Raw genomic sequence first — 20,779 nt, forward strand, 5'->3', positions numbered from 1 at the left:
GAGAACACCCTGGGAAGCTGATTCTGAATAACCTTAAGGCTTCAAGAGATGGCTCAGCAGGTTAAGAGCACTGACTGCTCTACCTGAGGTCCTGAGTTCAATTCCCAGCAACCACATGGTGGCTCACAACCATCTATAATGGGATCTGACGCCCTCTTCTGGTGTGTCTGAAGACAGCTACAGTGTAGAGTATACATAAAATAAATAAATAAATCTTTTAAAAAAACAAAACCAAAAAACCAAAAAACCAAAAGCCTCCTCCCCCCCCCCCCCCCCCAGGTCTTGGTGTTTTCTAATTCTAAACCACTGGGTAGGAGTGTCCTTAACAACTTCCCTCCGCTCGCTCGGAGAGTCCTGTCTAGAAAAGGCTTCCTTCTTTTCCTTCAGGAGACACCACGACCAAGGCAAGTTAGAGAAGAAAGAATTTAATTGGCACTCTCTTAGTTTCAGAGGGTGAGTCCGTGACCTTCCTGATGGTCATGTAGGCAGGCATTTGTAGGAGCTGTAGATCTTACATCTTATGCACAACCACGAGGCCGAGGACTGGGAAGACTAGACCTGGCGCGGGCTTGTGAAACTCTGAAGCCCACGCCCAGTGACACGCCTACCGCAACAAGGCCACGCCTCCTAATCCTCCTAAAGCAATTCTTTAACCAGGAAGCAAACATTCAAATGTATCATGTAATGGGGGTGTGGGCATTCTCAGTCAAACGACCACAAGTTGTCTCTTGGAAAAACAAACCTGGCAACACTTTCCATCTCAGCCTTGGGATTACAGGTTGGACTCCAGTCACTGCCCCGGTGTTGATTGTTTAGTGTTTATTCAGGAAATGCTTAGGGTAGAAAAGGCTCGCATACCTAGAGAGGAGAACTGGGAAGCCTTGAAAGAGAAATTCTTCAACTGTTGCCAGCCCTACCCATGTAGGGCTTAAAGCGTGTGATTGACAGCAGTGTTGAGGGTCAGAATTTAGGACCGTGCACGGCAATAAGCAATGAATTTTTTATTTATTATTATTATTATTATTATTTTATTTTTGGGTTTTTCGAGACAGGGTTTCTCTATGTGGTCCTGGCTGTCCTAACTCACTCTGCAGACCAGGCTGGCCTCGAACTCAAAAATCCGCCTGCCTCAGCCTCCCAAGTGCTGGGATTACAGGCGTGCACCACCACACCCGGCCCCAATGATTGTTAATACCACCAGAGTTAAGAATTCTGAAGCAGAGGTTGGAAGGGCGCCATGAGTTCGAGACCAGCCTTGTCCATACAGCGAGCTCTGAACCAGCCTGGGCTACATAGAGAGAGCTGTCCCGAAAGACAAAATCCTGCTTTAAGGCAACCTCAGGGTTCACGGTTTGCAGTGTTGCAGGCAGGGAGGACTGCAGGGCAGAGAGCAGGCAGAGGTGGGCGGCGCCGAGGGGCCGGAGCCGGGACCGCGGCTCCGCCGGAAGTGCCCGCCCGCCCGCCCGCTCGTCCGGCGCGTCCTCGGCGGAGACCGCGCGGCAGAGCGGACCGAGCGCCTCGGTGCCGGCAGGTGAGCTCTCCCGTGGGATGCAGCGCGGCCGCAGCCCGCGCCTCTGCTCCGGCTTCTCGGCCGCCGCCGCCTCCCCTCGCCTCCGCCGCTTGTCCGTCCGTCCGTCCCTCCTCGTCCTCTCTCTCTCACTCTCCTCCGATTGTCTTCCCTCTGGTCCTCTGCTCTTTCTCTCCCCTTCCTCCTGCCCTCGGCCGGCCCGGGCAGACCCTGCAAAGTGGCCCCGGAGTCCCCCGGGTCCAGGGTGGGTCGCCAGCCACCGGCAGCTGCAGCCGGCTCTCTAGGATGCCCGTTGCCAGGGCGGAACACCAGAACAACTTTTGCCCTGTTCTGGGGATTTTGATACTCTTTTCTACACTGCATTTAAAATGGTTAAAGATTACTTTTAAAATGTAAAACATGATCGGGTAGCAATCCAGTTTTGAGGAGTTCTTTCTAGCAATTTATGAATAGTGAGGTCGGGGAAAGTCTGTGGGCTAGCCGTGTCCAGGTATCATCTCAAAGCGTGCTAACTTTTTTTTCCTCTCTTGACTTTCAAGGCTCGAGGCTTTCTTTGTCTGGTCGGGGGTCTCGGGGCCTTACACTTCTTTCACATACCGAAGAGCGTTTGCTCTTCAGGAGCGGGAGTGAAGCGCAGTTGATGAGATTGATGATGTCCAGGAGCAATGCAGTGACTGAGCATGTATGAATGGCCATCGCTTGGGTCACTTGGACAGTTGTATTTCCGATGGTGAGGGCTGGAGGCCACGAGCTGTGCCTTCGGGCATCCCAGCTATTGCTACTAATTTTAGAGAAGCGTTCAACCAAGTCCCAGCTACCAGCAAGAATCATTTTCCTTTGCAAATAGAAAACCGTAGTCAGTATGAAGACGCTCCTGCACGTCTTAGTGAACAGTAAATGGAATTCTTAGGAAATGTTAAGAAAATACGTTGTGTTTTAGGCCCAGTTCTCTCTTAAGGAACGATTATTACATTCTGCGCAGTTTTGCATATTTGTACAATTTTGCACATTTAAATGAATGAGTTTTGTACAAGAAAGAAAGAAAGAAAGAAAGAAAGAAAGAAAGAAAGAAAGAAAGAAAGAAAGGTTTGCATGGGAGCCTGGGGCGCAAATGGGGGGAGGATGGGGTTTGCCTAGTTGTGACCGCTTTTAATGTTGTTAAACCTTGAAGTCCTTCTGCTTTTTAATTACTGGTGTCGGGACTGGTTACTGGTGGGGGATGGGAAGGATTTGCATTTGTTTGCTCTTAGGGGTGGGGCATAGAGCAGAGAGGTCTTTGTGTGTCCCGGCCACCTCCAGCAGGGGGGGCTGCCAGGGTCCTGTACCCTAAGTAATAACGACAGAACCTGGGAATTGGCCTCTGTGGGGCAGCTGGAGGGCAGGGGAGGGCGCTTTCAGGAAACCTGGGCCTGCCCCGGAAGCCCTGGGGTGGTGGGGAAGGGAGGGAGGCTTTGAGACTGCTGTTCTCTCTAACGTCTTTACGTGTGCCTTATTTTTTTTTAACCTCTTAAACATTTTAAAAATTTGTTTACTTTAAGACCTAACATGAAAAATGCCATCCCATAATTTCTTTTTAAAAGCATTTCTGGGTTGGGAAAAGAAAACAATAAGGTAGGCAGAATGGTCCTAACATGCTTTTACTTTACTGTGGGGGATGGGGTGGCATGTCTGACCTGGGACCCCAGCTGGGGAGACTGGGCAGAAGCCCAGAGAGTCTGGTCAGCTGAATCAGTGACGTCCAGGTTCACCACCAGACGGAAAGCCCTAGGGGACGATGCTGGTCACGGAGGCATCACGTGTACATGCATAGCACACACACATAGGCTTCAGCCTAAGTTAAAGACTAAAAGTCTTAGAAACTGCAAGAGGTATTCAACACTTAAAAAATCCGTTGACAGTTTCACACCTAAAAGCATTCTCAAGGGATCCTAGGAGTTTTGCTTTCCAGGTGTTTGAAGTTATTGGCAGAATTATTCAGGAGAGACTTAGCTTGAAGTTTTAGGAAGTTTCCGAATCCCCCCCTCCTGAATTTCCCCCCCTCAGATCCTAGAGGCCTTCTCATGCTTTGTGAGGTGCTGGCCTCTGAGAGCCTGACCCGTGCATCCGTAAAGACGACACAGATGACAGCAGCGTAGCTGCAGCCTGCTGTCTTCATCCTTTCTTTGGTCATTGCTTTTTCTTTTTGGTGTTTTTTTTGTTTGTTTGTTTTTTGTTTTTTGAGACAGGGTTTCTCTGTGTAGCCCTGGCTGTCCTGGAACTCACTCTGCAGACCAGGTGTTTGCTTTCTGCCCTCGAACTCAGAAATCCACCTGCCTCTGCCTCCTAAGTGCTGGGATTACAGGCGTGCACCACCACTTCCTGGCTTGGTCATTGTATCCCCCCCCCTCCCCCTGCATGTTCTCACCCTCTGTGCGGATAACACGCATGGTATCTCTGAAGAATTTTTACTTTAGCTGTGGTTGCTGCTATGTCAGAGAAGGTACGGACGTGCCTCAGACCTTTCTCTTAATTGTGGGCACGTCTTCTGTCCGGTCTGCGGCTTTTACTTAGTGTGGCTTGGGTTCAGAGCCCGTGCCTTGCGTGTCCTCTTTTTCGAGTTGCTTATGCAGGTTTCTTTTGGGCCCTCCACAACGGTCCTGCGTAAGGTTTCCTGTAGTTACAGTCTGTGCATGGGCCAACCAGACAGCGGGACCCGTGATACCGGCCAGCAACCCCTTCCTCCCCCCAGGCACACCAGTGCCTTTCCGGCAGGGTGTGCAGACTTTAGCTCCTGCCTGTGTTAATACTGTCAGGATTTCATGGCCTGATAATACACTGGATGGGAAGTGAATGAAGTGCGGGCGCTTGCTGTGCACTGCATGGAAACAACTCCACGCTCATGAAGTGCCAGGCTCCCCTGTGGCAGGGTGACAGTGTTTTTCTTCCCTGGCTCAGCGCAGCAGCTCCCATACCTTCTGGGATGCCGGTGCCCAAAGGAGACAGCTGGTCCTCTGCCTTTTCTACATCAGATCCCCGATCCCCGATCCCCACGAGGCTGGGTGGGGGCATCCTCCGTTAGTTTTGTGGTTAAATCTTCCCTGGAAGATGACTGCCATCTTCAACCACCTCAAATAACAGACCCCAGAGATGCTGGCTAGTTTTGGTCAACTGGATACAAGGTAGGGTCATCAGGGAAGAAGGATCCTCAATTGAAAATACACTTTCATTTGATTGGGCTTTAGGCAAGACTGTGGTGCATTTTCTTTACTAAAGATTGCTGTGGGAAGGCCCATCCTCTGTGGGCGGGGCCATCCCTGGGCAGGTGGTCTTGTGTGGTGTAAGAGGTAACCTGAGTATGCCTTCACTCCTTCCTGGCCTCTGCACCTTTCCTGCCTTGAGTTCTTTACCCTGACTCCCCCCAGTGATGGATTTAGAAGTCATGTAAGTAAGTCCTTTCTTCCCCAAGTTGCTTTTGTTTGTAGTGTTTATCACAGCAATAGAAAGCAAACCAGTGAGTACAGCCTGGGCTACAGAGTGAGTTCCAGGGCAGCCTGGTCTACACAGAGAAACCTTGTCTCGAAAAACCAAAAAAAAAAAAAAAAAAAATTCATTTAAGCAAGCAAACCAGGACCCTAAGGTTATCCTTCCTGATCAGCCTGGAGGTTTGAATTAGAAATGGACCCTCTCAGTTACCGGACTAAGGTGGCACAATTTCTCTGTCTCTCTGGGGTGGAGACCTTTCTCACCTTACTTGTTCTCTGGGCTGCAGTGTCTAGCAGAGGCAGCCCTGGTGTGAAGGGGGCCAGCATTTCTACTTTGTGATGCACACGTCTGTGTTAAACACGGAAGCTGTGAAATGCTGTGGAATTTATCTCTCTCTCACCTTGTATATGTTTTCACCATTTTGTTTTTATATTAAAAGCATGCTCATTGAGGGAAAATGAAATTAAGAACAATGGGGGGAACTATACTACATCATATAACTTGTGTCCTTGCTTTTATGCATTTTCCATTTATAATATAGGAAAATATATTCATGCACTGGATATTTTTTAATTTTTTCCCCCAGCAAGACCAGAAACATTCTCTATTGGCTGCTCTGTAACTTTTCACCTGTATTTGTTCATACGTTGGTGAGTCTCCCTCCCAGAAGGTTAACACTGATTTACTCCTGCCTGTGATTCTCTGAGTTAGTAAGCTCAGCTGAGTGGTTCTTCTCCATTCGGTACAGGCCAGGGCTGTAGTCCTTGAGGAATTTAATTTGGGAGGCAGCGGCTTCAAGACGGCTCATTGACTGTTATCAGTTTTTAAAATCGTTGCCTTGCTGATTTCTTTCAGGGACAGGATTTTATTAGTCAAATAATTGATTTGTCTTGTTTTCCTGATAGCAGCAGAACTGGGGAATCTGGTGTTTACTCGCTCCTCCTCCTGATGCTGGTATTGAGACAGCAGACAGGTTACTAGGTTACTAGGTTACTAGGTTATTCCCTCCGCTCACCCCCCACCCCACCCCTTCCTGCATCACTTTGGATTCACCAGAATGAACCCATTAACCTTGCCTGCTTGTGTGCAGAGTCTGAACAAGACAGCAGGTTGTTGTTGTTGTCTCTTCCTCAAGAAGTGAACAGAAAGCCAGCACGTGCAGGAATGATAGTTGTAGGCTAGGGGTGGGAGGATAGACCCGAGTGGCGGTGGTAACTCAGGAAGAAAGCCAGACGGCCATGAAAGAGCTAGGACAATGAACCGAACCTCCACTCCCAAATGGCAGGGAAGTGGAAATATTCCCCAGAGGTAAGTGGGGCACTTGCTCTGGCAGCTGACCAGACTCCATGCTGACCCTGTGGAGGGAGCTGACAGGAACCGGCTGCCGCCAGCCTTCCTTGACATCTCTGGGCTCTGAGGCTGCTGCTTGTGGCCAGAGTCCTGGAATCTCATGGGTTCGCCTTGAGTCAGAAAATTTACATAGATCTGATGCTGGCCCAGTGACCACACTGAAGAACTGCTAATGTGGGTGGGGAGAGAGGACTCAATGGTTATGAGTACCCATTGCTTTTGCAGAGGGCCTGGCTTTGGTTCCCAGCACTGCATGTTGGCTCACAGCCACCCTTAAGTCCAGTTCCAGTTCCAGGGGGATCTGATGCCCTCTCTGACCCCTGAGGGCACCAGGCACGAACACAGGGGTTTTTTGCCTTTCTTTTCTTTTCTTTTCTTTTCTTTTCTTTTCTTTTCTTTTCTTTTCTTTTCTTTTCTTTTCTTTTCTTTTCTTTTCTTTTCTTTTCTTTTCTTTCTTTCTTTCTTTCTTTCTTTCTTTCTTTCTTTCTTTCTTTCTTTCTTTCTTTCTTTCTTTCCGTCCTTTTCTAAACAGCACAGGCTCCTTGGAGGACTCAGCATTAGCACTTGTGGGTGTTCTGAGCAGCACAGGCTGTTTGCAGACACTAAGCCATTCGTGATAGGGATCGAACCATCCCTAGAAAGGCATATCCATCAGGGCTCTTGGCGTGTAGGGCCTAGTGCCAGTAAAGGTCAGTACTATGTTTACTAAAACTTTCTTATGGATACATGGTAGGGGCTGTTTTGTTTTGTGAAAGAGACTTCTAGGTAGCCCAGGGTAGCCTAGAATTCACGATACTGCCTCATCCTCCTGAGAGCTGGGGTGACAGGCATGCCCCACCATGTCCAGTTGCGTAGTCGTTTTTTTTTTTTTTTTTTTTTAGCATTTCTAGAAACTATAAACATTCAGAATTGGGGGAAGCACACTGTTTACGGTTGGAGGACGAGGAAGTGAGAGGAAGGTAGCCTCTGTACTTCCTGGTGAGTTTATAAAGGAAGTTAGCCAGACTTCATAGACTTGACCTTACGTCTCTGTTAGAGGAAGTTTGTGACTGTTTAAAGATTGTTAATGTTTAAACCCCTCAATGGTCCTATTCAGAGGTGTCTGATCCAAGTGTTCATTTCCGTCTTATATCTGGAAAGCAGTTATAGAAGATAGACGTATCAGTAAACCGGTGTTTACAGAAAAGGCCAGTTGTGGGCTGCCACGCAGTTTGCTGATCTCTGACTCAGGGACAGCTTGAGACCCAGCACAATGTTTTTAAACTCAAAAGCAAGGTGCTGTCCGCAGCCTCATGCTCATCTCCCTGGCTTTTGAACCTGCTGCTCTCTGCTTGCTGTCTGGGTTTAGGTGGAGCCCATCCTGTGGGTAGGGCAGAGGTGTGGCCCACTATTTGTTGACTTTGTGCCCTCGGCAGGTTTCCTCTGCTTGGGTGTTAACCACAGTCAAGAACAGCTTGACGAAGAAAGGTTTTATTTGGCTTACAGGTTACAGTTCATCACTGAAGGAAACCAAAGCAGGAACTAAAGCGGAGACCGTATTGGAGCACTGCTTGCTGCCTTGCTTTCCGTGACTCGATATGTTTGCTTTTTGATACAAGCCAGCACCTCTTGCCTAAAGGTGTGGTACGGCTCGTAGTGAGCTGAGCTGAGCTCCCACATCAATCATTAATCAAGAGAATGTACCACAGCCTTGCACAGGCCAATCTGAAGGAGCACTGCTCTTAATTGGTTCCTCTTCCCAGATGGCCAGAGCTTGTGTCAGTTTGACAAAGAACTGTCCCCAAGCATGGCTGGCTCTTCAGACTCTTTTCATCTGATTGCTCACATGTATTTGGCTATGTGATTAAAAATTCTGGGCAAAAGGAAAAAAATTATTTTTATTTTTATTTATTTATTTTTTTGAGACAGGGTTTCTCTGTGTAACCCTGGCTGTCCTGTCCTGGAACTCACTCTGTAGACCAGGCTAGCCTCGAACTCAGAAATCCACCTGCCTCCCAGGTGCTAGGACTAAAGGTGTGCACCATCACTGCCTGGCAAAAAAAATTTTTTTTTTGGAGACAGCGTTTCTCTGTGTAAACTTGGTTGTCCTGGAATTTGCTCTACTCTGTAGACCAGGCTGGCCTTGAACTCCCAGAGATCCATCCTGCTCCTTCCATCCAAGGTCTGCAAATAAAGACATACCACTACCTCTTGGCCTAAAAAGGAAAATTTTTAGAAAGTGCCAATGAATTTGATAGGTCATCTACTGTCATATTCTCTCTCTCAATCTCTCTCTTTCTCTGTGTCTCTCTCTGTCCTCCTTTCTCTGTGTGCCTGTCTTATTACACATGGCCAGGTGTGGTGACGTACACCTTTAATGCTACTGCTTGGGAGGCAAAGGCAGGTGGATCTCTCTGAGTTGGAGGCCAGCCTGGTCTATGGGATCAAGTTCCAGGGCAGCCTGCACTACATAGAGAGACCCTGTCCAAGCAACGACAATGATAGACAACCAAGCAAAGACCACAACAGCAAAGGCCACCATGGAAGATGTCTGTCCACCACCCACTGGGTGCTGGGTCCCCAGCCCAAGGCCTTGTGTGTGCTAAAGCCAGGCTACCATTGAGCTACACCCTCAAGAGCCTTTCTGTTTTCTAAAATAAGGGAGAAAACATTTGGTATAGTATAGTGGCTACTGATGCCTGTAATCTCAGCACTAGGGAAGTTATAGCAGGAGGGATAGAGGATTCAAAGCCAGCCCTAGCTACAGAGTGTGACCCTGTCTTAAACAAGCAAAATTATCTTTTTTGTTTGTTTGTTTGTTTTTGTTTTTTGAGGCAGGGTTTCTCTGTGTAGCCCTGGCTGTCATGGAACTCACTCTGTAGACCAGGCTGGCCTCGAACTCAGAAATCCGCCTGCCTCCCAGGTGCTGGGATTACAGGCGTGCGCCACCACTGCCTGTCGCAAAATTATCTTTTAAGCCTTTAACCAGCTGGTTATTGTTTTAAAAGACAGTACGTCAATAGTTGAAAATTCACAGTGGTTTTTCATGGCTTTTGTGTTTTGTGGAGACTTTTCACAAGTTGTGTAGGCTGGGATTGGAGGCTTGGGAGCTTGAGGCCAGCCTGGTCTACATAGTAGACCTTCTCTTGAGGCTAGCCTGGTCTACCCATTCTCCCACCCCATCACCAAAGTCAGAGACCTTAAACACTAACAGCTTTTGTGTTTACAGCAGGAGAGCCTGGGGCAGGAAGGTTTGCAGGGTTTAGATGGTTTAGATTTTGTTAAGTTTACTGGGGGGGAGGGGAAGCTGGAGCCCTCACCCATCCTGGCCACTTCTCTCCATTTCTCAGTCACCCAGCTGTGTGGCCTTGCCAGCCCACGTTGGCTCTCCTGAATAGCCGCGTTCCGACCTGAGGTCTTTGCTCCTGTCAGCAGGCTGGCCATCCCAACCGTCCCAGGGCCACAGTGAGGAGTTCCTTTTTCTGAGGTCACACTCACAAGCCACACTCTAGTGATGTCAGCAGACGCTGGACTCAAAAGAGAACAGCCAGCAGGACCCTGGGTAGTAGAGAAGACTTTCGGTCTGTCACCGACTTGTCTCTTGGGATGATTTGCTTTCCTGTCCCTGTAACCAAAGCTCTGGATGGAATCAATCAATTTAAGGAAAGGCTTATTTTGCCTCCTGGTTTCATAGGATTTCTTCTCGCTCTCGTGCCCCCGCCCCCCATCTTAGCCTGACTGATATCTGCCTCCCATCCCTGCCCCTCTCGCTCCTGACGTACACGGAACAGCTCGCACTCCCTTCCAGCATGGCATTCTTGCTCCGCTTCCAGAGGCTGGACTGGGGTGGCAGCTGCTGTGTGAGGGCAGATGGCCAAAGCCTCCCTTTCCTGAGCCGACTTAAAGCACTCTCAAAACCTGGAAAAACGTTGGAAGATCTCACATGATATGGAAACAAGGTTTGCTAGTCCTATTTGCAAACATGAGCAATCTCAAATTATGCTGGAGCTAGGAATGCTAAGCTATGCCCACGACACAGAGAGCAGTTGGGTTGAAGAGAGATGGTTCCACGCTGAGGTCTCCAGCTCATTGTGTCTGTCCCTGTGTGATCCAACCCACAAGCCTCACCCGGAGTGCTGGCGCTGGTATATATCCTCTTGATGAATGGTTCTCTCTCTCTCTCTCTCTCTCTCTCTCTCTCTCTCTCTCTCTCTCTGTGTGTGTGTGTGTGTGTGTGTGTGTGTGTGTATGGTGTGTCAGAGCTCACATGGTTGCCTTACTATAGATACTGAAGATGACTGTGGTCTGATTCAGGGATGCTAGCCTTAGTGTGGAAACTTGTGTGTTTTTATTTGGCAGGTTCTCAGCGCAGGTTCTAAGATGGTGGGATTGGGGAACGGGCGTCGCAGCATGAAGTCTCCGCCCCTTATCCTGGCCGCCCTGGTGGCCTGCGTCATCGTTCTGGGCTTCAACTACTGGATTGCTAGCTCCAGAAGCGTGGAACTCCAGGTATTTCATTTATTTAGAGTGTATGGACAGCACCAAATGTCTAAAGCAGCTGGAAACAGTGCCACAGCTTCCCTGTTTGTTGTCAGCCAGTACCTTGGGGTCCAACAGCATGTGCTAATGGTATTTTAGCTCTCCACACCAACCCCCTCCCTAAGCAGGTCCCTCCCTCCGGCCCAGTACCTCGTACTCTGTGACTAATGAGTTGCAGGTCCTACCTCACACTGCTTCCCCGTTGAGTGTTCAGGGCAGACGGACACCGTCCATTCCTGTCTGTCAGTCCACTGGAGAAACCAAGGGTCACGTGGGTGGTAATTTAAGATTTCCCACATGTTACGGCCAATCATAAATGAGGCCACACCCTCCTGGTTGGGTTTGTTATTGCTGCTTGGTTTGGTTTGATTTTACGGACCCCCCCCCCTCCCATGAAGAAGGAGCCACAGTTGAGAAAATGCTTCCATAACGTGGGCCTGTGGGGGAAGCTATGGGCATCTGTTAGTGACTGATATGAGTAAGCCTATCCCAGTGTGGGGTGGTGCAGATAGTGACCGGACAGTGCATAATTCCCCCCCCCCCGCCCCGCCCGCCCCTGGGCAGGTGTGCAGAAGAAAGAAAGCCAGCTGGAGCAAATCAGTGAGCATGGCTCCTCCGTGGTCTCTGCTCCAGTTCTGTCTCTAGGCTCCTGTCACTTGGGTTCCTGCCTTAGCTTTCCTCAAAGATGGGCTGTGACCATCGACCCAAATCTACCTTTTCCTCCCCAGGCTGCTTTTGGTTGTGATGTTTATCGCAGCAATGGGAACCCTATCTAAGACCTGAGACAATGACAGTCCCTCCCTGGGCTCTGGCAAGTGCCCAGTGCTTGTATTTTAGCAAGTCCCCTGCCCCTGTGTCCTCTGGGCAATCTTTGATCCACCACCCCGTCCCTTGTTCTGTTCTCTGCTGGGCCGCAAGCTTTGGTCCGGTGCCACCTTGGTTGAGGGAGCTGGCAGTGTCTCAGCTGGCGGCTCGGATCCTCACGGCTGTGGCTTCCTTCTAGACACGCATTGTGGAGCTGGAAGGCCGGGTCCGCAGGGCGGCTGCGGAGAGAGGTGCCGTGGAGTTGAAGAAGAACGAGTTCCAGGGCGAGCTGCAGAAGCAGCGGGAACAACTCGACAGGATCCAGTCTAGCCACAGCTTCCAGCTGGAGAGCGTCCACAAGTTACACCAGGACGAGAAGGCAAGGCCTACAGCCGCCCCGTTGCCCTCCTACCTGTCTGTGTCCATCTGGGTGCAACCTTAAGTCATTGCATGGAGGTGTGAGCGGGCTAGCGCAGTGGTTAGTCGTCCGTCTGTCCTCTGCAGCGCAGCAGCCACCAGCCATGTGAGGCTGTTGACTGCCTGACAGTGGCTCAATCTAATTTAATTTTAACTAACTGAAATTAAGTCGTCAAATACGGTCAGTGACTGCAGTATTCGCTGGCATGGGTTGATAGGGAAGCCATCTTGGGCTGAAGTTTTGGGAGTTGTGTTCTAGGGTCAAGCAGACCCTTGGGTGGGTCCCAGGAGGTGTTTGCTGTCCTTCCTTCCTTGGTGAGGGTCACATGTATGGCAGGGTACCCCCTCTGATATCTGATATCTGAAGTGTGCCACATTCTGAACTTTTTAAATGCCTGACTCACACAGTTGTGGATTTAGGAACACTTTGAATGCCATATTTTTAGGTGAGGTATGAGTGAGTAAAGATCATGTAAATATGAAGTACCCTAACCCCTAACCCCTAACTCCTAACCCCTAGCCCCAAGCCCCAAGCCCCAAGCCCCAAGCCCCAAGCGTTTGTTTCCCCAACAGAATGGGCAATGAAAGGTGAGACGCCTGCGGCCACGGGCCAGCATCTTCTCCCCAGAGTCTCATGGCTTGCTGTTCCCTGCTGGGTTATCAGTTGGTCCGTCAGTCTGTGCTGTTTATGTCCATTGTGTGTGTGTGTGTCGGGGGGTCCCCTAAGAGCTCATGGAAGAAAACTTAAAGCAATACATGCACTATCTCAGACTCTTTCGGCATCAGGGCCCAAAGATTCATTTCTAGAAGATTGTCCACCCAGTTCTATGTCCCCACATTTTGTCTAGATTCTCAAATCATATCATAGCCCTGGAAGCTCTGTCAGCTGTCCCAGAGGTCACACTGTGAGATCAAGTGTGTGTGGCATTGCAGCTAAGAAGGATTTAACCAGGCTCTGTCTTCTCATCAATTTGACTTTTCCTAACTGAGTAGGATTTTGTTGTAGTTGTTGCTGCTGCTGCTCATTTGTTTGTTTTTCAAGGCTGCCTTTCTCTGTGTAGCCCTAGCTGTCCTGGAACTTGCTTTGTAGACTAGGCTATCCTCAAACTCACCACTTCCTTTCCCTGCTCTGAGCAAATGATTTAAAAGTGAAAGCCAGTATGATTAGAGATACGATTCCTTTAAAGGAGTTGACAAAAAATGTTGAACTAAACTATTTTTTGAAGATTTTCATATTTTATTTTATGTGTATGATTGTTTTTCCTGCATGTACGTGTTCCACGCGTGTGCCTAGGATCCGCAGAGATCAAAAGAGGGCGCTGGGTGCCCTGGAGCTAGAGTTACAGATGGCTGTGAGCTGCCCTGTGTGTGCTGGAAACTGAAATCAGGTCCCCTGTGGGAGCAGCCACGGATCTTAAATGCTGAGCCATCTTTCAAGCCCCTGAACTAAACTCCATGTATTCACACTTACTCTGCTGCAAGCTACGCCAGCTTAGAACCTTACTGTTCTGCCAGGCGGTGGTGGCGCACGCCTGTAATCCCAGCACTTGGGAGGCAGAGGCAGGTGGATTTCTGAGTTCAAGGTCAGCCTGGTCTATAAAGTGAGTTCCGGGACAGCCAGGGCTACACAGAGAAACCCTGTCTCGAAAAACCAAACCAAACCAAACCAAACCAAACAAAAAACAAAAGAACCTTACTGTTTGCCTTATGCCTTTCACCCAGATTGCTGCCCTGCTTGGAATTTGAACAAGGTTGGGTCTTGGGGTCCTTAGCACTGAAACCTGCCTGCTCAGGATTCTCCGACATGGACCAGGGCACTGGGCAGATACGAGGTACCACTTGAGAAGCTCTGTGTCTGGAGGACCCAACAGTGACCTCATAGCTTAGGCTCCACTCAAAGGTTATACATTTAGACAGGGTCTTTGTATTCCAGGCCACCTGAGACCTCTGTGCCCTACTGCCTCTGCTTCCCACATGGTGGCATTACAGGTTTTCATCTCCCTGGGCAAGAATGAGGCCACTACCATAATTTTTAAGCGAAATTTGAACCAAGCTTTATTAAATACTGACCAGGACAATGGACACCAGCCAGGTCCATACCTCGGATTCCCAGAGAATGGCTGCAAATCACATTAGTCTGGTGCATATAAAGCGAAACCCCCTCAAAACTAAGTATATCTGGACTTAATCCAACTGGGACAAGCATACATCCTGTTGTACCTCCTGCCCCCAGCCCCCGTGTGATCAGGCACATCCTATGCAGCAGTTGGATGTTTACAGACTTGTTTACAGAAGTGAAAACGTGTTGTTACATGAACAGCATCTCCCAGCATTCCAGGAATTATCTGTCCTTGGGCAAGTGGGGCTTACAGGTTAGAGCCATTTTTGTTTTATAGATCTCTTAAGCACAGCAATTAAAACTGAAAACATAACTTTAGCACTCACAAGGTATATACAAAGTACCATGCCTGGCCCCCAGATACTATAGAAGGGTCCTAATAATTTATAAAGTTGGGTTGTGCCTGGTCCTTCTCAGTCTCCTGTCCCTCTCTGCTGCTAAAGCCGGTGCCGTGAGCTTGAAATCCAGCCTTCCAGCTAATATTGCTGAACTTTCACACATGCAAAAGCAGTACACGTTTCCGGTGTTTGCTCGGGCCTCTGTCACTTTTCTTGTGGTCAGTTTTCCTTTGAGTTCCTTGCTGAGGGCACAGCTGGTTCATTCCTTGAACCAGCCACACCCTCCTTAAACTGATGTTTGATCAGGCACTCCTCACTAAAGTGACCTTCCTTGTTCTCAGTTTCCCTCTGTTGATGGATGGCTGTAGAGAGCTGCTCTGCCCTGCTCCCTGGACTCTTGCAGTTTTCAGTCCTTTTGGAGTTTCACCAAGTACAGTCTAGGTCTGTTATCAAACTGTGGCAGGAATTTATTACATTCTGCCCATGTCCAGAAAATGAAAAATAATTGAGTGTTATATGTGTTAAATTTGCTTTGTGAATCCATTGTTTCAGTTTGTGTGTGTGTGTGTGTAATATAAAGCAATGGGTGCATATGAAGTGTTTACACTGACTCCCAAGGTAAACTTTGTCCTCGTAAGTTATGGCTACAGGAGCCCGGAACACACAGGGGAAGTCCAGATGCTTGCTGACTTGCTGGGTTATGTGGAAAACCTGTTTTTCTAAGGTTTGTCTTGTTCTGTTTGTCTGAGTGTCCTGCCTGCACGCATCTATGTGTCCTCTTCCATGCCTGGCGCCCGCAGTGTTAACGAAGTAGTCAGGTCTCCTGGAGTTGCGGTTCAGATGACTCTGAGCCTCCATGGCCACTGTGGAATAGAACTCTAGGTCTTATCTGAGAGCGCTCACTGACTGCTCCTAACCATGGGGCCTGTTCTCCAGCCCCATGAAACCTATTTTTATGAGCTGTTGTGTTGGTCCCAAAGCCCCCTCAACGTCACATCAGTTGGCCTTTAGTTCCTGTTGATATTTTGTTCTCTCCTCACTGTTCCTGTCTAAGTAGAACTATTTAGTCCTGTCTTAGTTAGGGTTTTGCTGCTGTGAAGAGACACCATGACCAAGGCAACTCTTATCAAGGACAACATTTAATTGGGCTGGCTCACAGGTTCAGAGGTTCAGTCAGTTATCATCATCATAGCAGGAAGAGGGCAGCATCCAGGCAGGCATGGTGCAGGAGGAGCTGAGAGTTCTGCATCTTCATCTGAAGGCTGCTAGGAGAATACTGACTTCCAGGCAGCTAGAAAGCCCACACCTACAGTGCCACGCCCACTCCAACAAGGCCACACCTCCAAATAGTGCCATTCCCAATATTCAAACCATTGATAGTTTCCTAAATAGTGTCAGGCCGTTTAGGGTCTTTCATGGTGTTAGCTGACACTTAGTAAGAGGCTCGAGGGTTTGATCACTGAGTGAGTGGAAGCCCATGACCCTGTGTTCTAGGTAACCTCCATTCAGTTTTGAAGGAAGATGAGATTCTCCCAAATATTTGCATGATAATAATTTTTAGATGCAGAAGTCGTTTCCCAAATGAGATGTGGCGTTCATGCAGAAGTCAGCACACAGAGGGGTGTAAGGGAATGCGAAGGGTGAGAGGGACAACTCCTAGCTGGCTGGCTGGACAGTTTGTTGGGAGATAATCGTGTCTGTGATGGCCAGTGTCACTGACAGCCTCCACTAATCCCTCCTCACGGATGATCTGTCCCACGTTGTCGCCACTCACATAGGTGGCCATGTTCTGAGAGCAAACTAGGACCTTTATCCGGCACTGACCAGCACCGCTCCCCTGTCTTGAGAACTTGAGCCATGTCCCAGAGACTCTGTGATCTTTGACTACTTCTGGTTGAATAACCCTTCTCTAAAATGCTCAAGACTGCAAGCATTTCCAGTCTTGAATGTTTAAATTATGTATATGTATGTTTGCATAGATTTTCTCAATTGAACACCCTAAACTAAAAGCCTCAAACTCCAGGGTTTATGGAAGGCGAGAGCTCAGCCTTTGGCTTGGTGGCCTATTGTCCCAGCACCTATTGTCCCAGCACCTGAGGATTTGTTTTTTTTTTGTTTTTGTTTTTGTTTTATTGGATTTGGTTTTTTCCAGACAGGATTTCTCTGTATAGCCCTGGCTGTCCTGGAACTCACTCTGTAGACCAGGCTGGCCTTGAACTCAGAAATCCACGTGCCTCTGCCTCCCAAGTGCTGGGATTACAGGTGTGTGCCACCACCGCTTGGCTTGAGGATCTCTTGAACCCAGGGTTTGAAGCCAGTGTGGGCAATCCCGGCTTAGAACACTTCTTTAAGGTTTTAGATGATTGCTCTTTGGATTAGAACTGCTTGTCCCGTAAGTAAGTTCAGGTAAGAAAGACTTCAGCAGGGGCCTGGGAATGTGTCCCAGCAGCAGAGTGACCGCTGAGCATGCTGGGACCCAGGTTCAGCGACAGGTCTTTAGAAAGTAAATCCCACGGTACAGTTTTGTTGCATAAGAATCATTCATTTTGAGGAACCCATATTAAAAGAACCCATGCTGCTTGTGTAATATCACAGCATTCTTGTGTTAATTCATTTTCTTAGTTACCCACAGTAGGCCTCCATTCCCCACAGTGGGCCTCCATTCCCCACAGTGGGCCTCCATTCCCCACAGTGGGCCTCCATTCCCCACAGTGGGCCTCCATTCCCCACAGAGGGCCTCCATTCCCCACAGTGGGCCTCCATTCCCCACAGTGGGCCTCCATTCCCCACAGAGGGCCTCCATTCCCCACAGTGGGCCTCCATTCCCCACAGTGGGCCTCCATTCCCCACAGTGGGCCTCCATTCCCCACAGTGGGCAGCTATTCCCCACAGTGGGCCTCCATTCCCCACAGTGGGCCTCCATTCCCCACAGTGGGCCTCCATTCCCCACAGAGGGCCTCCATTCCCCACAGTGGGCCTCCATTCCCCACAGTGGGCCTCCATTCCCCACAGTGGGCCTCCATTCCCCACAGTGGGCAGCTATTCCCCACAGTGGGCCTCCATTCCCCACAGTGGGCCTCCATTCCCCACAGTGGGCCTCCATTCCCCACAGAGGGCCTCCATTCCCCACAGTGGGCCTCCATTCCCCACAGTGGGCCTCCATTCCCCACAGAGGGCCTCCATTCCCCACAGAGGGCCTCCATTCCCCACAGTGGGCCTCCATTCCCCACAGTGGGCTTCCATTCCCCACAGTGGGCCTCCATTCCCCACAGTGGGCCTCCATTCCCCACAGTGATCCACCATCTTGGTTCATTTAAACCTATCAAGCTGATGGGTGTAAATGTTTCAAGCAGTGCCTGTGTGGTTCAGGCCTTTTAGACAGCTATAGATTCATATCTTTTTAAAATATGGAGTTCCCCAAAGCCTTTCTTTTATTCTCAAACATAAAACTCTATTGTCTCAGTCTTCCGCAAGGACACAAAATCTTCGGCAATCACAGTAATTTTAATCTCACAAGTTGTCGGGCTGTCTCACGCTCCACATCTCAGGCCCAGGCACCAGCACAGCCTCCAGCCCGTGCGTGGCCGCCCACTCAGGACAGTGCTGAATTCAGAGCTCTGCGTTTGACTCAGGGGAGTGGACGCAGGTGCGCCCTGGTGTCTGTCCCCACGTCTCAGGCTGCTTTGAAGTGGTGGTCAGCATGCTTTATGGGGCAGTTTGTTTTTCCTGTACCTGTGTGGCCCAGAGTTCCCAAAGGCTTTGCTGACAGTCATCTGAGGACTCACTCGGCGTGTGTGCATTAGCCGCACCCGTCCACGCAAGCGCTCACGTGGCTCTAACGTCAGGACTTGTTCATCTTTCCCACACACCTGCCTGACTTTCTTTCCCTGGCCAGGTGCCAAGAGGAAGACCTTAGGCCTACGTCTGCCGGATCTACCACCGTAACAAAAATGGCCACAGAGGGAGTGACTTAAACCTGGAGAACTTGTCCTTTCCTGTCCCTCTGGGTCAGCAGCCCTCATTAGTTAGTGGAGTTTCAGTTTTTCTTAAAAATGTATTTATGCTGGGCGGTGGTGGCACACACCTGTAATCCCAGCACTCTGGGAGGCAGAGGCAGGCAGAGTTCTGAGTTCCAGGTCAGCCAGGGCTATACAGAGAAGCCCTGTCTTGAAAAAAAATGTATTTATGTGGGGGCTGGAGAGATGGCTCAGTGGTTAAGAGCACTGACTGCCCTTCCAGAGGTCCTGAGTTCAATTCCCAGCAACCACATGGTGGCTCACAACCATCTGTAATGGGGATCTGATGCACTCTTCTGGCGTGTCTGAAGAGAGCAATGGTGTACTCACATACATTAAATAAATAAGTAAACAAACAAACAAACAAATAAATGGAACTGTAGGGAAAAATTTTAAAAAATGTACTTAGTTGTGTGTCTGTCTCTGTGAGTATAGTGCATGTGTGTGTGTGTGTGTGTGTGTGTGAGTGTGTATGTGTGCGCACGGAACAGATGCCACAGGAGGGCTTAGGGTGACCTCTGTCGCTGTCTTCTGCTTATCCTGAGAGCAGGGTCTCTCCTGCTCTGGGCTTGTGATTTGTCAGCTAGGCTGAAGATCAGCAGGCTGACGCAGTCCTCCCATCTGTCACGTGGCTGCTGGGACCTGAACTTGCACAACAAGTTCTCTCCACTGCTAACCATCTCTGCAGTCCCATGTTCTGGAGGTAGTCTGACCTGAAACTTACTATATGGCCCAGGCTGGTCCTAAACTTACAGCAGTCCTCCTGCCTCAGATTCCCAAGTACTAAAGATTAGAGGCATAAGCTATCATCTCCAACTCTCTATTTTTTTTTGAACAGGTGCATATATGGGTACATATAAAACAAGTTTGTCTTTGTTTTTATTCATTACTTATCTTTAGACTTGGGATGTGGTCCTCCAGTCAGCCTCTGGAGTGTTAGGATTGTAGGCATGATTGTAGGCATGAGCCTGCACTTTGCTTAAAATGTGTTTCTACAGCTGTAAGAGGCAGTGGAGCTTAGGGTTTTAATCTCTGACAGAAGCCTGTCAATATTCACTTGTGCGGCTCTGCATTGACTCCTAAGGTTGGTTGAGTTCGTTCTGTTTCTGTCAGAATGCTGATTGCTGAATGGTGATGTCCTGGGGTCTTGGGTCAGGGTCAGGGTATTTACTGTGGCCCACCTGGAAGAAGAGGCTGGGAGATCCTTGGCTACGTGTTGCAGGAAATATTAAGAAAAAATAAGAGCTAGCATGTTCCCGAGCTCGTGCCAGCAAGGCGACCGGCAGCGGAACGGGCTGCAGAGCTCACACCAGGCCACAGGGCTCCTGCCAGGTATATCTCACTCGGTGGCTCCCTCTGCCTGCCATCTCTCCGGCAGGGGACCCTGAGTTCCTCTTATACCACGCAATGCCACACACACCCCGTGATCTGCCCTCTCATCACCTAATTACCCGGTAGAATCAAGACTCTTAAGGCTTAATTTACCAATCAGATTTATGTATAAATAATATCGCAGTTTACAAGATGTCAATACAATAATATTAGAGCCAATTAATAATGATAAAAGCTTTATCCTAACCTTTCTAACCTTGTGTAAACTTAGCCGCTTGTGGCTGCTAATTGCCAGGCTGGTTTGTGTTCTAAGCCAGGGTTCTCCTCCCCTCTGGGACCCTCCCTCTGTCTACAACCCTATCTCCGCCCCCTTTTCCCTGTCCAATCACAGACCTTCTCTGTACTAATGTAATTGGACAGGGAAGATCCTGGGACAGCTCCTGAGCAGCACTGGACAAAGGTAGATAGATCTTCCTGCCATTTTGCTCACGGTTTGCTTGCCAACCCTTAGTCTGCGATAGCTGCTGTCAGTGTCTGTGGCATCCTCTGCTTGGCGGGTTCCTGGCAGCTGTGTGTCTTATACTTTTTTGTATGAGTTAATTTGCCTTGCAGGGCACAAAGAAAATCCTTAGAGTGCATTTCCTTTGTGATGGAAATAAAGTTCCCGGGAAAGAAAGGACTGAGCAGAGGATGTGAGGGGATGGAGAAGAAGCCACAGAGGCCCCAGTCCTTGCTTTGTGGGCAAGAGGGGCTCGCAGATGAACAGCTGCTGGGGGAGCCTGGCTTTGATTCCAGCCCCGTAACAGCAGGCACAGTGGGGCGGTGGAAACCCCGCCTCTGGCTGGGTGATCCTCACTTACAGTGCCTAGGGTGCACCGAGGTGCTGCCAGCTTCC

The 20,779-nt window shown here is 49.3% G+C and overlaps 1 protein-coding gene across 2 annotated transcripts in view; it reads left to right on the plus strand.

Moving 5' to 3' along the window:
* The first annotated feature begins 1,456 nt into the window (after positions 1-1,456).
* Positions 1,457-20,779, plus strand: part of Golm1 (golgi membrane protein 1) — a 40,235-nt gene continuing 20,912 nt past the window's right edge. For both annotated transcript variants that reach the window (XM_052157420.1, XM_052157421.1), the window contains exons 1-3: positions 1,457-1,531; positions 10,679-10,828; positions 11,862-12,041. In XM_052157420.1, coding sequence (XP_052013380.1) covers positions 10,700-10,828; positions 11,862-12,041 — 309 coding nt within the window. In that variant the 5' untranslated portion in view covers positions 1,457-1,531; positions 10,679-10,699. The remainder of the gene's footprint in view (positions 1,532-10,678; positions 10,829-11,861; positions 12,042-20,779) is intronic.

Source organism: Apodemus sylvaticus, chromosome 14 (genome assembly GCF_947179515.1).
Source record: "Apodemus sylvaticus chromosome 14, mApoSyl1.1, whole genome shotgun sequence".
Lineage (NCBI taxonomy): Eukaryota > Metazoa > Chordata > Mammalia > Rodentia > Muridae > Apodemus > Apodemus sylvaticus.